The 16,443-nt window shown below is 33.8% G+C and overlaps 2 protein-coding genes across 2 annotated transcripts in view; both read right to left on the bottom strand.

Annotated features, from left to right (window-relative positions):
• The window catches only part of LOC129217408 (uncharacterized), a 55,953-nt gene extending 53,267 nt beyond the window's left edge, over positions 1-2,686 (bottom strand). Inside the window, exon 1 of the mRNA XM_054851704.1 lies at positions 2,374-2,686. Coding sequence (XP_054707679.1) covers positions 2,374-2,503 — 130 coding nt within the window. The 5' untranslated portion in view covers positions 2,504-2,686. The remainder of the gene's footprint in view (positions 1-2,373) is intronic.
• Positions 2,687-4,244: 1,558 nt separating this feature from the next.
• Positions 4,245-16,272, bottom strand: LOC129217406 (uncharacterized). Its single transcript, XM_054851703.1, has 2 exons — positions 15,645-16,272; positions 4,245-4,464 (listed from the first exon to the last, which is right to left on the bottom strand). The coding sequence occupies exons 1-2, from the start codon at positions 16,102-16,104 to the stop codon at positions 4,457-4,459; spliced, it is 468 nt and encodes a 155-aa protein (XP_054707678.1). The 5' UTR covers positions 16,105-16,272; the 3' UTR covers positions 4,245-4,456.
• Between the last annotated feature and the right edge of the window lie 171 nt (positions 16,273-16,443).

Here is a 16,443-nt window from a genome sequence, read left to right as displayed (position 1 = left end):
AAGTATTTCAAAATTCCGTCTAAAAGGGTAATAAGGATAGATAACTTATGTTTTAAATTCACAAACTTTCACTTTTTCAATGCAGACTTTCTACAAGCTTTGTTCGCACAAAAAAGTGTGTAATAAAGTAAATATTATATGATTTCTTGATTACAATACTCAAAAATTGCAGTTTATCTTAATAAAAGCTACTCGTACAAAGCTGAAGACTGCTTACTTATTTCTTCTCTCAAATTTACAATTTGAAATTTTAAAGTTTAATGTTAAGTTCATTGACTGCTTTAAAACTAGCTTAACCCTTAGTAGCCTGATTTACGAAAGTGATTTATTTTTAATATTACTGTTTGCTTGAGGGTATAGATGAAGGGAAAAATAGCTAAAAAATCACAATATTTATTTTACAATATTTACAATACAGAATATTTTGTATTCAACAAAACTTTTAGTAAAATGTGTTTACTTGTTCACTTTGCCGTGCGAGTAATATGTCATAGATAAAATAAAACAATAATGACATTTGATTTTTTTTTTTTTTTTTTTTTAATTTCGTTGGAAAGAATATTATACAATAGTAAAATACGTACAGCCAACCTATAAAAAAAACTAATAGTAATGTGAACATTCGGTTTAAAAGATTGGTATCAAAATTGAAACTCTAGGTTATTAAGGGTTAAATAAAAAGTATATTAATAGTAACTGCAGTTTTTGAGTGTTGTAATTAAGAAATCATATACTTACTAGCTGCGTCGACCGGTTTTGCACGGTCTACCTCGAAAATAAAAGTCTTGTCAATTGACGCGTGTTCAACAATGAGCTCTGGCGAAGATTTAAACTGGGATGAATTGTCAGCCGTATAAAGAAAAAAACAACAATGATACTTAACAAATTTCAAATATGATATAGAAACTATTAGTGCGGAATAAAAAAATTTATGCAGAATATTTTAAGATGATAAAATATTAATTTTAAAAATTCACTTCTTGCTTATTAGTTGTACCTTTCACACGATCAACATGTCTTTTTGAAGTAACATTACGAGAGCTTACCGGTTTAATTTTCATGCAGTTTGTGATTTTTTTTTTTTTTTTTTAATTTTTTATTTTGCGTTCTTGGGGTTATAAATTTAAAAAACAGAAAATCGTAGTTTTTGGACCTGCTTTCGTAGCTTGCAGTTTAAAGCTGTAATTCGTAGAAACGACGATTTTTTCGTAGCAGTTAGCAGCTCTGAGTGTAAGTAACCTTTGTTTAGGGGAGGGAAAAAAAATGAGATCTTTTCGATTGCTTAAGCGGATTAATAGTCATTCCTTACCATTAATCAAACAAAACTTAATTATGATTTTATGAAAGAATATCAATTTGTTTAAATTAAATAACTGATTTATGAAGAAATTATTTTTTGGATCAGTCAGAGTAGGAGTCTACAGGCCTTTCTCTTCCTGGTTTCATAACAACTATCAGGAAGTTTTCTTCGTATGTATTTTTTATTTACAGTAGCGCCGTTTATTGCGAAGCTGTATGAAGCGAATTTATGGCTAAAACGCAATTGTTTCAACTCCCCTTCTTGCTATACTATGCATTATTTAACTTTTTTTTTTAACGAAATTATAGCTACATCGATTTTTTTTTTTTGGTACCTCTGACTTCCGCAATAGACGGGCGCGACAGTAAAAGCTTACACCTCGTACATTGAAAGCGGGGTTCCTTATAACCTTAAAACACGTGTCTACAATGAATTTGCAAATTTGTGCATTTGTTAAGTTATGCTACCATTGCAGAAATTGAAATAGGCTAAATGAGAATGGGACAGGTGCGGGTCCTAGGAAGAAAAGGGTGAGGGATGCTTACAGATACGCGCATTAAGTTTATTAAATTAAAAGGTTGGGGGATTTCTTCCCTCGACAACACCACTGAGGCCAATTAGGGACGCCCCGAACTTAACTTTTTGGTAGGGCGGAAATTCTCGATTTTCGAATGGAACTCCAAATTTCGCCGAATGATGAATTTTTAGGAATAAAGCTTTAAATTTTACCGAATCGTCAGACAAAATTTGTCGAAAAAATTTTTTTTGAGAGATCACAGTGACGTTCCACGGGTCACCCCTTAGGCCAATCGAATTTTTTTGTGCCTTTAGTGAAAAATATTCTCTAATAGGGTAGTCCTGAAAAAAAAAAGGTGAGGGGAAGAAAGAGGAAGGAGGGGGGGGGGGGGTGTAAAAAATTTCTAAAAGTGGAAGGTAGTGTAAAAATTTAAGGGGGGGTAGTGTGAAAATTTGAAAAGTGGAGGGGACGCCGTGCTCCTAGACTGCAACAAACAAATGGCGACATGGCACTAGAGCCCTTGCAACAGAACGAAATTGTGATTGCTGATATTTACCTGGGATACCGAGTTCCTTTCCTATCTCAGCCCAAGCCAAAGCTCTCATGTGTCGATCTCGATAATTAACGGAATCTATGGCATACAGCAAGTCTCGCTCGCACACTTTCGATATCAGACGTTTCTCCATGATCGAACTACCGACTACTACTGTTGGCTACGCCATGCGACGCCCTGGCTCTCACCTACATGAACTCGGTACCCCAGGTGGAAATCCCACACGCCATTGGCCCGCTCAAAGTTGTTTGACGTAGCGTGTAGCGAGACGTGACGCAGGAAACAACATCGCTTTGGGATCGATAAACGTGCGGGAGGAAAAAGGGGGCACACACAGGGAATGGCACGCTCACTGACGTGGCATAGCGTGACATCCTGCCTCTCTCCTTTGCGCGCCTCGCATAGCACGGAATCGATCCGCTCAGTTGAACTGCCGTTCTATTAGAAAAGGTGCTTCCATCTATCGGCATTAAACTGAAGCTAGGGCATTTTGGTTTTAATTAAAATTAATAATCTTGCGTTTTTTCTTCTTTCATTTTAGCTGCATTCAGGTCCGGATGCCGGATTTAGTAATTTTGGGCCTCAATGCAACAAAGTCAATTGGGCCCCTCCTCAGAGGCCAGAAGTGTATATTTGTGGCATTAATAAGCCTTCGTGCATTTTTTTTTTTTTCAATTTTTTCTGCAATTTCTCCGGGTGCGCAAATTCGGGCATGACTGCGTTAGTCCTTATATTGGGCAGTTTTGGAAATTCTCAGATCAAATATTTTCATAGTGTTCATCGAAATTTTCGGCACTACTAAAAATTTTCAGTATTTTTTCGAAAATTATATTTTTATAGATAAATGATTTTGAGCAACAGTAGTTTTTTTAAATGCACTTCAGAACGAGAAAATTTCAAAACATCATAGCTAATAATTATGATTTGGAATATATGCCCCCCAATTTTTCCAAACTGATAATTTCTTTCTCCAAAAAATTTTATTGCCAAGTAGGTTTTTAAGCAAGTAAAATAGTCTAGGTTTTGAAATCACTACGTGACTAACTAAAAAAAAAAGTCTGTTTGTTTACTTTTAAACTTTGGCGACATCCGTTACGCAAGTTTTTTAACTTTATTCCAAGAAATATTGAGGAAATTGTTACATTCAATAAAAAAAAATGAAATGACACAGGAAATTAAGTGGCCAGAACTCATTTTCTTCAAAACTGCAAAAACTACCTAAAATGTAGAAATTCTTTAAAAAATGCTTTCATTGAAAATTGCAATTTGCGAAAAAGAATGAATCATTGATGGTTTGAAAAAGAATAATAATTAAATATAGAATAATAATAAAAGAAAAAATACAATATTTTGGAATATGGATGCTTCAAAACATCAAAGTTTTTTGACTAGTGTATCTATACTATCGATTTTTAATTTTAAACATCGATCATTGTCACATTTCTACAATAAGTTTCTTAATTTTAAGTTTATGTCTTCAGATTCTCATGAAAATTATGAACAAAAATTAACGAATTCTGTAAAAGATGTTCCTCTGCCAGCAGAGTATTAATGCGGGGAAAACAACCTGTTCTGGTTACAGTTTCACCATCAAAAAAGTTTTTAAATTGCCCCGTTGGCTAGAAATTCACTCTTAAACCGGATACAATTTGTCTTTTCTCTGGAAATTCCAATGTCTCATTTTACCTTAACATTTAGAGTCACTAATCAGATGTCACTAATCATTTTTAGAAAAGTGATACTATAGAAAAAAAATTTGAAAAAAATATTTTTAATCGATTAAGATAAAAACAGTCTTTTAAAAACGTCAATGCATATCTGTCAACGACATCAACTGAAAAAGATGAAAGATTCAGGTTTGAAAACAAGAAGAAACTTTTATTTGTTTGACAACAGTCTTTCAAACACAAGTTCACCTTTACTTCAAACTATATGTGAATTTTACAACCTGAAATTTACACTGCTTTTTCTGCAAAATGTATGTACAAATCTTCTCAGTCTCACGTTATTTCTTTTGTTTATTATACATATACATGTTTGATGTTGATTACCTTGTGAGAGTCATTTTGTTATCCTTCAAGCTTCCTCATTTTGCTAAAAGAAAAGGAAGAGAAAACAAATAAGAAAAAGTTTCAAAAAAGCAAAACATTATTCTGAAAGTATATCAACTACCCCAGCATTTCCCAACCGGTGGTTCGCGAACCCCTGGGGGCAAGGGCACCCATATGCAAAATTGTAATCTCAGATATTTTCCCCATGGGTTAGGAGGGTATTTTCTCCATGGAAACCGATTTTAGGATAGATTAGAGTCATTAAAATATTTCATTTTTAATAACTTATTTATTAATAACTGGAAAATAAATGTTTTTATATTTTTGAAAAGAAAAAAGTACCAAAAGCAAAGAAGTTCTAATTTCAAAGGGGGGGCTCGAGCCCCCCTTGCCCCCCTATATGGGCGCCCTTGCCTGGGGGGTTCGCGAGAGGCATGAAAGGGGTTCGTGAAAATATTATTGTAATGGCGGAATTTAACATGCTTGTTTGAGATGAAGTTCTCCTGTTAAGGCGGTTTCAAGCAGATTTTGTTCAACAGTTATTCATTTGTCTTTCGCTCATTCGATAATCTTAGCATTGAAATGTTAGCATATTTGCTGACATATTTTACACTTAAATTATTATCTCAAAGTTCCGGCTTTACCGCTGTCATTGAGAATGATAGAATTGAACCCATGCTAAAAAAAAAGCTTTTGAATACAATGTCCTCAGATGACAGAATATGAAAGCTCAGTAGCTTTTAAGCGGAAAAATCGATTAAACTTCATGAACATTAAATGGAGCATATGCGAGCGTCTCATATATCTTTAATTTTTGAAGTTAAGTTTCTTTACCATTTGAGTGTAACGACGTGCTATTGCACCTCTTTTGTGGTGTGCCGAAAATGTGTAGAAATACGATCGCGTTGTTATTTTCTGCTAAAGTTTTCACACTGCATAAACTACAATGTAATTTGAGCTTTTTTTCTAAAAAAGAATGTAAACAAGGAATTGTAAACAAGGAATTTATGAAATTTGTGCAGAAATTTCATTTTATAGTAGTTAGTGAGAGAGAAAAAATATTTGTTTTAGTAAAAATTACTTTTGTGCAATAATTAGAATTACTTATAGGATTTCTGTTATTTTTCAACTTACGCATTTTATTCCTCAATTATAGCATAAGGACAGGAAAATTCTTCAGCAATCAAACGATTAATGTATATATAGGCAGTAATATCCGTATAAGACAGCAGAACTCGTAGTACATTTCAAGAAAACATATATTTAGAGACCTTTCTAATTTTAATGGAAGAAAAAAGACCAATTTAGTTAATCTGAGACAGTTCTTTGAAAGTTATTTCTAAAGATAATTCTTTAAATTATTTAGATAAAGATAAATGTATCCCCGAGTCAGAAAAAGATACTTTAAATTTTATTACTTTTTGGATTACGTTTCTATGTGAAGAAAGATTTTCATCATAAGCAGAGATAAATACTGAAACAAATTAAATGCTGAACCTCAGGTAAGATTGAAAAAGTTTTCAAAACGAAATATCTGTGACACAAAGAAATTGAAAAGTTTGGCTCAAATATCTGACAGTTTCCACCAGTTGACTGTAGCGCAAAAAGAATAATCACTGGGTATATTTGTTGGTGAATTTGTTTAGCATATATACTTTTAGCTAGCTTTTTAGTTCGTCACAATATTTGTAATTCTATATTTTGCAATTATGTTTTCGTTCTTGTAATAAACTCTAGATCAGCATCAAAATTAAAAAATCTCCCAAATTTTATTGTGTGTGTGCGTTTTTTTTTTTTCTTATTTTCGCTTGTAATTTATTACTTGCGCTCAAGGGGTTCGCCAATTTCTTTCGGATTTGGAAGGGGTTCGCAAGGGGGAAAAGATTGGGAACCGCTGAACTATCCTAATGCAGCAATAACATGAAAAATGTAAAGATATCCAAACAAGGACCGGCTCTAGTAGTTCTGCCGCCCTAGGAGATATTGACAAGTGCCCCCCACCCCATCTAGTAATAATAATATTAAATAATAACATATCCATAAAACAAAAATAATAGCAAAGTGCTTAAATTAAAGTAGTGCATCTTATGGCACTGAAACAAATACTATTATTTTCAAAAACACTTTTAAATAACGGAATTTGCTGCCTCCCAAATTAAATTGAATTTCTAGTTAAATTCCGAACTTCGTTTTGCATATCCAAGCACTGGTACACATTTTTTTTTTTTTTTTTTTTTTTTTTTAAGCATTGAATCTTATGGTGCTGAAACAGAAACTCATACTTAAAAATAAAAAAAAAAAGTTTCAATTTCGAAATTTGCCGCCTTTTAAAATCTGCCGCATTAGGTGGCCGCCTACCCCCAGGAGCCGGGCATGTACCCAAACATAGAACACAGCTAGATTCACGATCTAAATAACCAGAGCAGTGGGGAGCCAGTCTAGGAGTCAGGCTGATTTTCGGAGAAAAGAGTCTGAGTCAACATATAAATGTTTCGAAGTGACTCCTTAATCCCTTTCCTTTAAAAAAAGTTACTCACGTTTATGACTTGCCAATTAAGGGCTAATAGCTGCGACTCGGAGGGGGGAGGGGGAGTTGCAAAGGGGCAACTGCTTCTTTACGTTTTAAATCACCAAAGATTGTGTAAATGGTTTTGATATTTTAGTTTCAAAAAAAAAATTTGGAAACGATCTCCTGAACCCTAACGTCACCAAAGATAGCTAAAAATTGCACATTTAAAATTTAAATTTCGAAAAACTTCGAAAGAATTTTGCGTTTTCCAGGAAAGACGTTTTATTTTATTTGAAGAAAAAAAAAATAAGGCAACTAAAGCTCCGGGGCCTGATAATATTTATCCAAAAATTTGAGTTGAATGTGCCGAGAAATTAGTGGATGTTATTTTAAATATTTTCAATTCTTATTACTCAAGGACAGGGCTAGAGGACTGGAAGCTGGCTAACATAACGCCGCTCTTCAAGAAAGGGTCTAAAAGTAATGCAAGGAATTATAGACCTGTTAGGCTGACTTCAGGGCTATGTAAAATTTTTAAAACTTTGAGCAAAATCCAGATTTGGAATTTCTTAGAGACTAATAGTCTGTTGACTAGTTAGCAGCGTGGTTTCAGGAAAAGTAAATAATGTGCTACTTTTTTTTTTTTTTTTTTGCATTTTTATGACAAGGTTACTATGGCTTTAGATAACAAAAAGTGTGTAGATGGTGTTTATATTGATTTCCAAAAAGCCTTCAATAAGGTACCGCACGTTGCTCTTCTAGCTGATAGAGGAATAGGAGTAGAAAATTTTACTTTGAATCAGGAAATGCCTGACTGGAAGGAAGTAGACAGTAGTTTTAAAGGATCGGTTTTAAGGCCCCTTTTGTTTATTTTTATGAATGATAGCCATGAAAATATTTCTGGAAACAAATTGTTTTGAGGATTGCAGAAAATGAAGAACAAGTAAAACAACTTCAAGAGGATTTGGATCAGATATCTAATAGAAATAAGTGTACAAGTTATTATTTACAGGGTACAGAGTCATTAGTCAAGGGCAAAAAAAAAAAAAAATATATTGATGTGGTTGTCTCAATAAATCAGGACTTCAAGTTTAGTCAACAGTGCAGCATAGCAAGTGACAAAGACAACAGAATGCTTGGGTGCCTTGCAACAGCCCAGTTTGGGTTTATACTTTTTCCAGATAAAATGGAGAGAGTGCAACCCTACTATCCCGATACGGCAACAGTACCATGTGACTTGGGGAGCAATTTCGAGTTGACCGTAACCGCTGAAGAAGTTTTCATTAGCTGAAGCCATGCATGATAACAACCTTTAACTGTAGAAGGGAAAAATTGGATTTATAGTAATAGTGCAGTATTCTAGCATTGTAAACTATGAGGAAAAAGCCACACCAGGAGGTCCAGTAACTTTTCCATAGCATGTACGAATGTTTTTTACTTCTAAATAAAGAAAAAATAACATTTATATGCATTCAACGAGTACATATTCCACAATTGCCTATAATTTTTAAATTTTTGTACTTATTTTATCTATAAAAGTTATAAAACATTGTTTATCTTGAGTGCAAATAACATTTTAGTTCCATAAAAACACTTTTTATTAAACTAGTAATTATTTTAACGGCTCTTAAGCATTATGTGTACATTTGCTTTGTTGGGGAGTATCTTCTCGCCAAGCTCCTGTGAACAGCAGATGCGCAAGAATAAAGATTTGCTATTTTCATGCTTCAATTTAAATACTAGTATGCCTGCGTATAAAATCATTTCAAAACATTGATTACAATGCATATGAATCCATAAATTTTCAGTCAATAACAGAACACTTTAAACTATTTGTACATGCCCGTCATTTCAGGGAATAAACATCAAAATACATGAAAAAAGCAGTTACATTATATTTTAAAATCCGGAAAGACGTGGGGAGAGGGATTTTGAATGATAGGCCTGTATTTGTATACGATATTTATTTATTTATTTATTATTATGCGGTAAAGGAGTTGGAGCCAGAGTTGCTCTGATTTGTAGCGCCGACTTCATAATAAGCTATGTCGCGTCGTCTGAAAAATATTTAATGCCAAAAGAGCGATTGCGTGCCAAAACGCGACAACTTCCCAGCCAAACAAGTCACCTGACCTGGGAAACATTGGTTCCCAAATTTATTTCACTGAGACATTTGCTATGGCTCCCTCCATTATTATTCCTTCTCAATGCTCCAGTGCCTAAACAGATGGACCGATTTTGAAAAAAAAAAAAAATGTTCGAAAGGAGAGTTGATCGAGAGTGTTCTTAGCTAGGTTGCATCTTTGGATGACATTAATTAACGAACATATTAAAAACCTCTAAAAGGTTTTTCGCGATTTTTGCTATGAAAACATATAGTTAAAACTTTTTTAATTTAAAACCAAAATAAAGAGAATTTTTTCCGCGTCTGATAGACTACGTTTGGAACTTTCATGTTTCATAGAATTCGAATTATAACGTATTTTCAAAGCAGATTTAAATAACGGCTATTCACACTACGTCCGCACATCCGTCACCGACGTATGCTTTTCTCCCTAATAAAACCAGTTTTCGACCGACGTTGCCATGACAGCAAGCCGTATTGTACGGGACCTGTCGACGGGACGAGAAGCCAGATTTCTGACGGCTCTGACGTCCGTAGAGTTGGGCGTCGCATTGCATTGGTCTCTACGAGATGAGCCCGCTCTCTCTATTGAATGAGAGACTGACATGTGACTTTTTCGCGTTCCGCAAAGTATGAATGCTTCTCCCTTTTCGGAAAACGTTACTCTGTCCGCTTTACGTGGCGAACGTGATGTGCGGCCGCTGTTTGAATGTTGCATTAAGCTTTCATTCACGCGATTGATAAACCGAATTCATTGTCGGCCGACAAGGAAATAAAACGCAATAAAATTTTTATCTGCTGCCAGTTTCTATTTAATAGCAAATAAATACCTGACATTGATTTTTAATAACATAAGGCTTTTAAAAGGATTTTCAATGTTCTCTTTTGATTCTACAGTTGCGACTCAGTCAGGGGTTTTTTAAATGTTTAATTTTATCGTTGCTTGTGTCCTCTGTTTTTGAAATGTTATTTAATTCAAATGAAACAGCGCTAGTTGTTTCACCAGCATTAGAAAATAATAAAATTAATACTTCATTGTATATATATTGGAAAACTTTGTACCCTTCAAACGGAGCTGTATAATTATAAAAAATAGTTAATTTATATAATTTAACAAATACACAATTATGCAGAAAACTATGCCTTTTTTTTCTAGAAAACGAACCCCGCCGAATTTCTAGCTGTACGAAGAGCGCCGTTTTTTAAGTGTTAAAATTCGAACATAATATTCGGTCAAAAAGCAAATATTTGTTTGAAAACTTTCAACTGTAATATTTGAATTTTACGCCAATTTAAAAATAGAAAATATTAATCAACTTTGTGAAATGAAAATACATTACCATTCAACATAAAAATGTATCTACATTAAATTTTAAATAAATCATTCCAAAAGCAAAAACAGATTAATATTGTAAATTGCCAATTTTTTTATGTTAATCTGCAATTTTGCATAAATGGAGAATTAATTTCTTTCCTGATATATAATTTGATAACTGATAATCATGACAACAGGTTGTGTTATGAATAAAGAACATTTAATTTACCTTACATACAAATACAAGTCCAAGCAAGGCCACAGCCAGCATTTTGTTTCGGGGAGGGGGGGGGGGGGGTTCATAAATTTTTCACAAAAAGACAGAAAAGTCACCTGCTGCTATGACTGTTAAAGCATATTGCATCAGCATGTGAGACTATCATCTTATGCATTTTAACATCAAAGCGTAAAATTAACTGCCAGACATGTAATTCAAATAGATTTTGGCCAAAATGCAAAGGTCTAAAAGTCCCATTTTTGTATGCGAAAATCACTTTTGATGACATCTAAAAAATCAAGGGTTAAGGTTAGAGAAAAAAATAAAAGTGGTTTTAAACATCATTCATATGCATCTTTTTGGGATATGAGTTTCAAAAAAATTAAAAATAATCGAGCGCACTCATCTGTTGAATCTGTATGGAATGACTCAACTTTTATTTTTTATCAAATCACCAATCATTTTATTTCAAAATTGAAAAAAAAATACATTTAAAAAATCATATAAAAAAGTAGATTTAGATTTTTTTAAGCTTTATTTCAAAAAAAAAAAAGAAAAAGCTTTTTTTTTTATAGATATATCTTGGTAACATTTTTAGTATTCATTTACACATTCTTGCTCTTGAAATGATTTTCAGTTCAAATTACTGAAAAAGCAACTAAAAACATCCTTAATTCATGCGTATGGTAAACATCGTTAAAGTACAGAAAATTTGTAAAGCAAAGTGCATGTGAACTAAGTTGTCTTACAGGTGGATATCTTAAATTTTATTTAAAAGTCAAAAGAAAATTCAAAGTGCTTACTGGGCTAATTCTCGAAATACTTTAAGCACTGCATGAATCCTATGTGTTTGTTTCTGACTGTTTAGATTATGGAAAATTTATGAGTTTATACCTATCTCAGATATTGAAGAGTGAATCTTTTCAAATGGAGTTTCTTTTCAGAAACTTAAACAATTTTTTTTTCTTCTTAAACAAAAAAAAATTGATGTTGAATTTCACATATTTGAAAATTTAAACATTCTCAAAATCACTTGAAACTATTTTGTATTTTTTTTATAGGAAAGGAATGTTAAACAGCAATAAGGAGGGGGGGAGCTAGAGTTTGTTTCACTTGCAATGGAGGTCAATCCAAAAATCCATAATTAATATGTTGTAATTCCAGACTAAGATAAAAATTTAATGAGGCTTGATAACAGCTGTACCTAATATCCTAAGACTACATTACATAAAACTACAAAAGACTATCAAATCCTTGTAACTGTTGAATATTCAGGCATAGATATAATGAAGGAGTGGAAAATTAAACAGAACAGACTGTGAAGAGGATGAAAATGATCCTAATACTAAAAAATTAGGATAATGAAGAACAAGCAAATCAGCTGCAAGAGGATCTAGATCATATTACGAAGTGGGCTGATAAATGGGGTATGGCTGTTGTTAATGTTGGGAAATGTCAAATGCTATATTTAGGGCATGGAAATAAGTGCACAAGTTATTATTTGCAAGGTTCAGTCATTAGTCAGGCAGAAAAAGTTACTGATCTGGGCATCTTAATAGGTCAAGATTTAAAGTTTAGTCAACAGTGCAGCATAGCTAGTAGCAAAGCCAATAAGATGCTTGGGTTTATCAATATATCTATTTCAAACAAATCTAAAGTTCTTCTGCCCTTATATAAAAGTTTGGTAAGACCACATTTGGAGTATGCTGTTCAGTTTTGGTCTCCTTATCTTAAGAAAGATATTAATGTATTGGAAAGGGTTCAAAGGCGGGCTATAATTTAGACTACGATTCCAGGCTTAGAATGCTAAAAATGTAGTCTTGAGTATAGAAGAGACCAAGGGGACATGATTCAGCTGTTTAAATTTATTAAAATGACAGATGTTATGGGGCTAAAGTTTAGCACTGAAAACAGGACAAGGGATCATTGTTTTAAGCTATTTAAATCTCAGGCTAACATGGATATTATGAAAAATTATCATTTTAGCAGGGTAGTGGAACCTTGGAACAGCTTACCGGAAGAGGTGGTAATGAGCAAGGGAATAGATAGTTTTAAGAGGGCCACTGATCTTTACTGGGGATTGTAAATTGACTAGGACCAGCCTAGCTGGTCCCAGAGCCTGTTGCTGGTCGTCACTTTTGTATTTGTATTTGTAAAATAATAGTTACAAAAACGCAGTTTTAGATGATTTGAGTAATGTTAGGGAAAAGAGAGAGATTCGGGGTTAATCCCGGGGAAATTTTTGAAATTTAAATCTTCAAAACATGGTTGCAAGGCCATCTTCAGTGACGTTAAGGGGACCGGCAATCTTTCTGAACTGAAGCTTCAAAGACATGGGAGGGGGATGACACCCCCCCCCCGTACCCCAATGATGGCTACGGCCTTGAGTCCAAGTTCCCTAAATATTACAATTTTTTCAAGGGTTTTCCTGCAATGTTAAATTGTTTGGTAACTGATAAATTGTATTATCATTAAAACTGAGGAATGAAATTCAGACATTGTCAGACATTTTTATTTTTTCTCTTCAAATGCAAAGAATTTTTAAACTTTCATTATAATGATTAATTTCAGTTAGGTTGTTTTTAAACAATACTCAGCTTTATAAATTCAAGAACTGCAAAGTTCAATATCCAAGTGTTTTTCTTTTTTTTTTAGCTGCATATTTTATCCATAAAACATTAGCAGTTTTAAGTTAAGATGTAATAAATGGAATTTATATATTTATTACTACTTAATATTATGATTTTTCTGGGTACTGTGTCACATTTGAATGAATTTATAATAGTAAGACTAATGTAATGCATCATAAGATTAAAGAAAAATCGAAAAGCTATAAAATTGAAATTTAACATCTGAATTTTTTTTTCTAAAATTACTCTGAATGATATAAAATTAATAAGTAACAGAATAAATTAATTTTGTACTATGGTACTATCCTTTAACTTTCCTTTAATGTACACATGGCTGCCCTTCTCAGTTTGGTCACCGAGCCTCCCATAAAATTTATGCAACTTTGATTCCATGTTGCGGCCCCTTGTTTCCGACTGTGCTGACATGACCTCTTGTCAGCACTGATTGTACAAAAAAATCCTTTCATTCACCCATTATCCAACATTTAAATTTGTTTGCTATTCAGTTGCTGAATATTGAAGTATTTGGCCGAACCGAATATTCGGTTTGCCAACTATGCACTACACCAAATACGATCCAAATATTTGATGAATCTCTATATTAAATGTGGGTATATTCATTAAACAGAGTTCACGGAAAAATAAATACCTACCCTGGCAAATGCCCTGTTTGGGTGCCTTCCTCCCCCCTGCTAATGTGATATTTAATAGTAAATATCCGGGTATATATCCAGGGTATTTACCCATTAATATAAATACCCAGATATTTTACATCACTAGTGATGTCACACTTCTTGTTATGCTTGTCACAATCTTATGAACCTTCCTTCCCCCATAAAGCATGACATAATTTCTGCATGACTCCTTATCTTTTCAATGAGGAAAAAGGGAGTTGATAATAAGTAACAGTCGTATGTTCCACTTCAAGCTGTAGGTCCCTTGGAGTGATCACTTGTTGTGCGATAACTTTGCGAAAGAAAAAATAAATATTTCTGACCCAATATTAAAGATTCAGACAATTTTGAGGAAAATTAATTAAAAACCTGATGCAGTTAATATAATATGATACAGCTCATAACAGGGTCCAGAGGATCTAGTTTTCTCCTGGTCTGTGCTCCTCAGACTAAAATCCATAAGAGTTGAAAGCATAATGCCTCATAAAGAAGCAAGGACACATCTTTAAGTTAGCAGCTAAACATATTTCAACGTACCAGTAACTGATTTTCAAATACAAATACAAAAGTGACGACCAGCAACAGGCTCTGGGCCCAGCTAGATTGGTCCTAGTCAATTTACAATCCCCAGTGAAGATCAATGGCCCTCTTAAAACTGTCTACTCCTTTGCTCATTACCACCTCTTCCGGTAAGCTGTTCCAAGGTTCCACTACCCTGCTAAAATAATAATTTTTCCTAATATCCATGTTAGCCTGAGATTTAAATAGCTTAAAACAATGACCCCTTGTCCTGTTTTCAGTGCTAAACTTTAGCCCCGTAACATCTTTCGTTTTAATAAATTTAAACAGCTGAATCATGTCCCCTCAGTCTCTTCTTTGCTCAAGACTGTACATTTTTAGCCTTCTAGGCCTGGAATCATAATCTAAGTGGGAAAGTCCACTTATTAGCCTTGTAGCCCGCCTTTGAACCCTTTCCAATACATTAATGTCTTTCTTAAGATAAGGAGACCAAAACTGAACAGCATACTCCAAATGGGGTCTTACCAAACTTCTATATAAGGGCAGAAGAACATCTTTAGATTTATTCATTTCAAACATGGTACAGTTCTACAATGGAAAGTGAAGTTAATAGCTGAAGTATAAAGCAACAAATGAGCCCAAATCTAAATTTTGGACCTCCCTGTAACAAAATCTGTGAAGCCACAGTATTTCCAGGGGCCAGCAGTGCATGTTTGCAACGTTAAAACGTTTTTTCAATTTCTTGGATCGTTGCTTGGGTTCCTTAAAGACATGCCCCCCCCCCCACTGCGGAGTCGGCAGGTATGCAGATCTAGGCTACAAGCAAGTTACAGCCCCATAACTCACCCTTATTTTTCAACATGGGCAAACGTGTATTCCGGATTATTTTTTTTTTCAGCACTCTGAACACTAAAATGAGTAAAGTTTTTGCTTGTAATTTTACTTTAGCTCCAGCTAAAGGCAATTTTGATTAAAAATGTAGGAAGTAGTAAACGAAATGAGAAAAAGAGGGGTTCAACCGAACCCAGTACTGCGACCAGAGGTCTATTGTACGAGTCCAGTGTTGAAAAATTCCAATTTTTAGAAAAAAAAATTTACAATGATGCTAATGCTTATATTTTATCATTTGGAATTTTGGCAAATTGGTAATTTCTCACTCGCAAAAATTTTATTTTCGTGTTCGTCCCAGAATATAGCTATTTTTTCCCCATTGGAGGATAAAATTGCTGCTCACCTATTGCAACTTCAAGGTACTTTTCATAACACCTGCGAATTTCTTCTAAGCTGGAAAGACCTTCCTTTTCCTTAATTAATTCTTCTTGGTCTGTTTTTCTTTGCTTCAAAGCCGGTTCTAAATCATCTTCTGAAACATCAAGTGATCGTTTTGAACGGCTTTTAGTAGAAGGTAAGTCGGAAAATATAGAAGGTACTGCATCATCTTTCAGTTTTGGAATTTTCCTCTGAAATTCTTTAACTTTCCCTTTGACAACACATTTATCTGTTGTAATCACATCATCTTCTTGAAAATGTTTGATACAGATTACAGGTTTCTTCAAGCCAGTAAAATCACTGGGAATCGTTCTTAGCCATTTATTTTTTAGTTCTTCACATTTTGGCAAAGCAAACGTAGTAACTCTTTCACTTTGACTACGATAATTTGATTTGCATCCTTGAATGCTGCAACATCTCGGCATGGTACAATGTTTTCAACCGAAACATGTAATCGAATTCTTAAAATCAGCATAAAACATGACTGAAAATAAATGCTATGTCTAAATACAAGTTCTATCACAACTTTAAAGCTTCCGAATAAGCAGAATTGTAACAGTAAACAGAAAATCTTACTAGTAGTCGCCTTTCCATTTAAAAAGAAAAAGAGGCGTGGCATCTGTGGTATCCAATGGCAACAAGTTAGGAATATTTACGTCATTCTCAAAGAATAAAGTGAAATAATATACGGAATTTTCTTTTTTCGTTTTTGTGTTTTAAGCACCTTCTTTTTCTTCAGATTGAAAATGAACTTATGCGATTTC

The sequence above is a fragment of the Uloborus diversus genome, chromosome 2, assembly GCF_026930045.1.
Source record: "Uloborus diversus isolate 005 chromosome 2, Udiv.v.3.1, whole genome shotgun sequence".
NCBI lineage: Eukaryota > Metazoa > Arthropoda > Arachnida > Araneae > Uloboridae > Uloborus > Uloborus diversus.
Note: the sequence above shows the minus strand (reverse complement) of the source record. Positions and strands in the feature narration are given on the sequence as shown.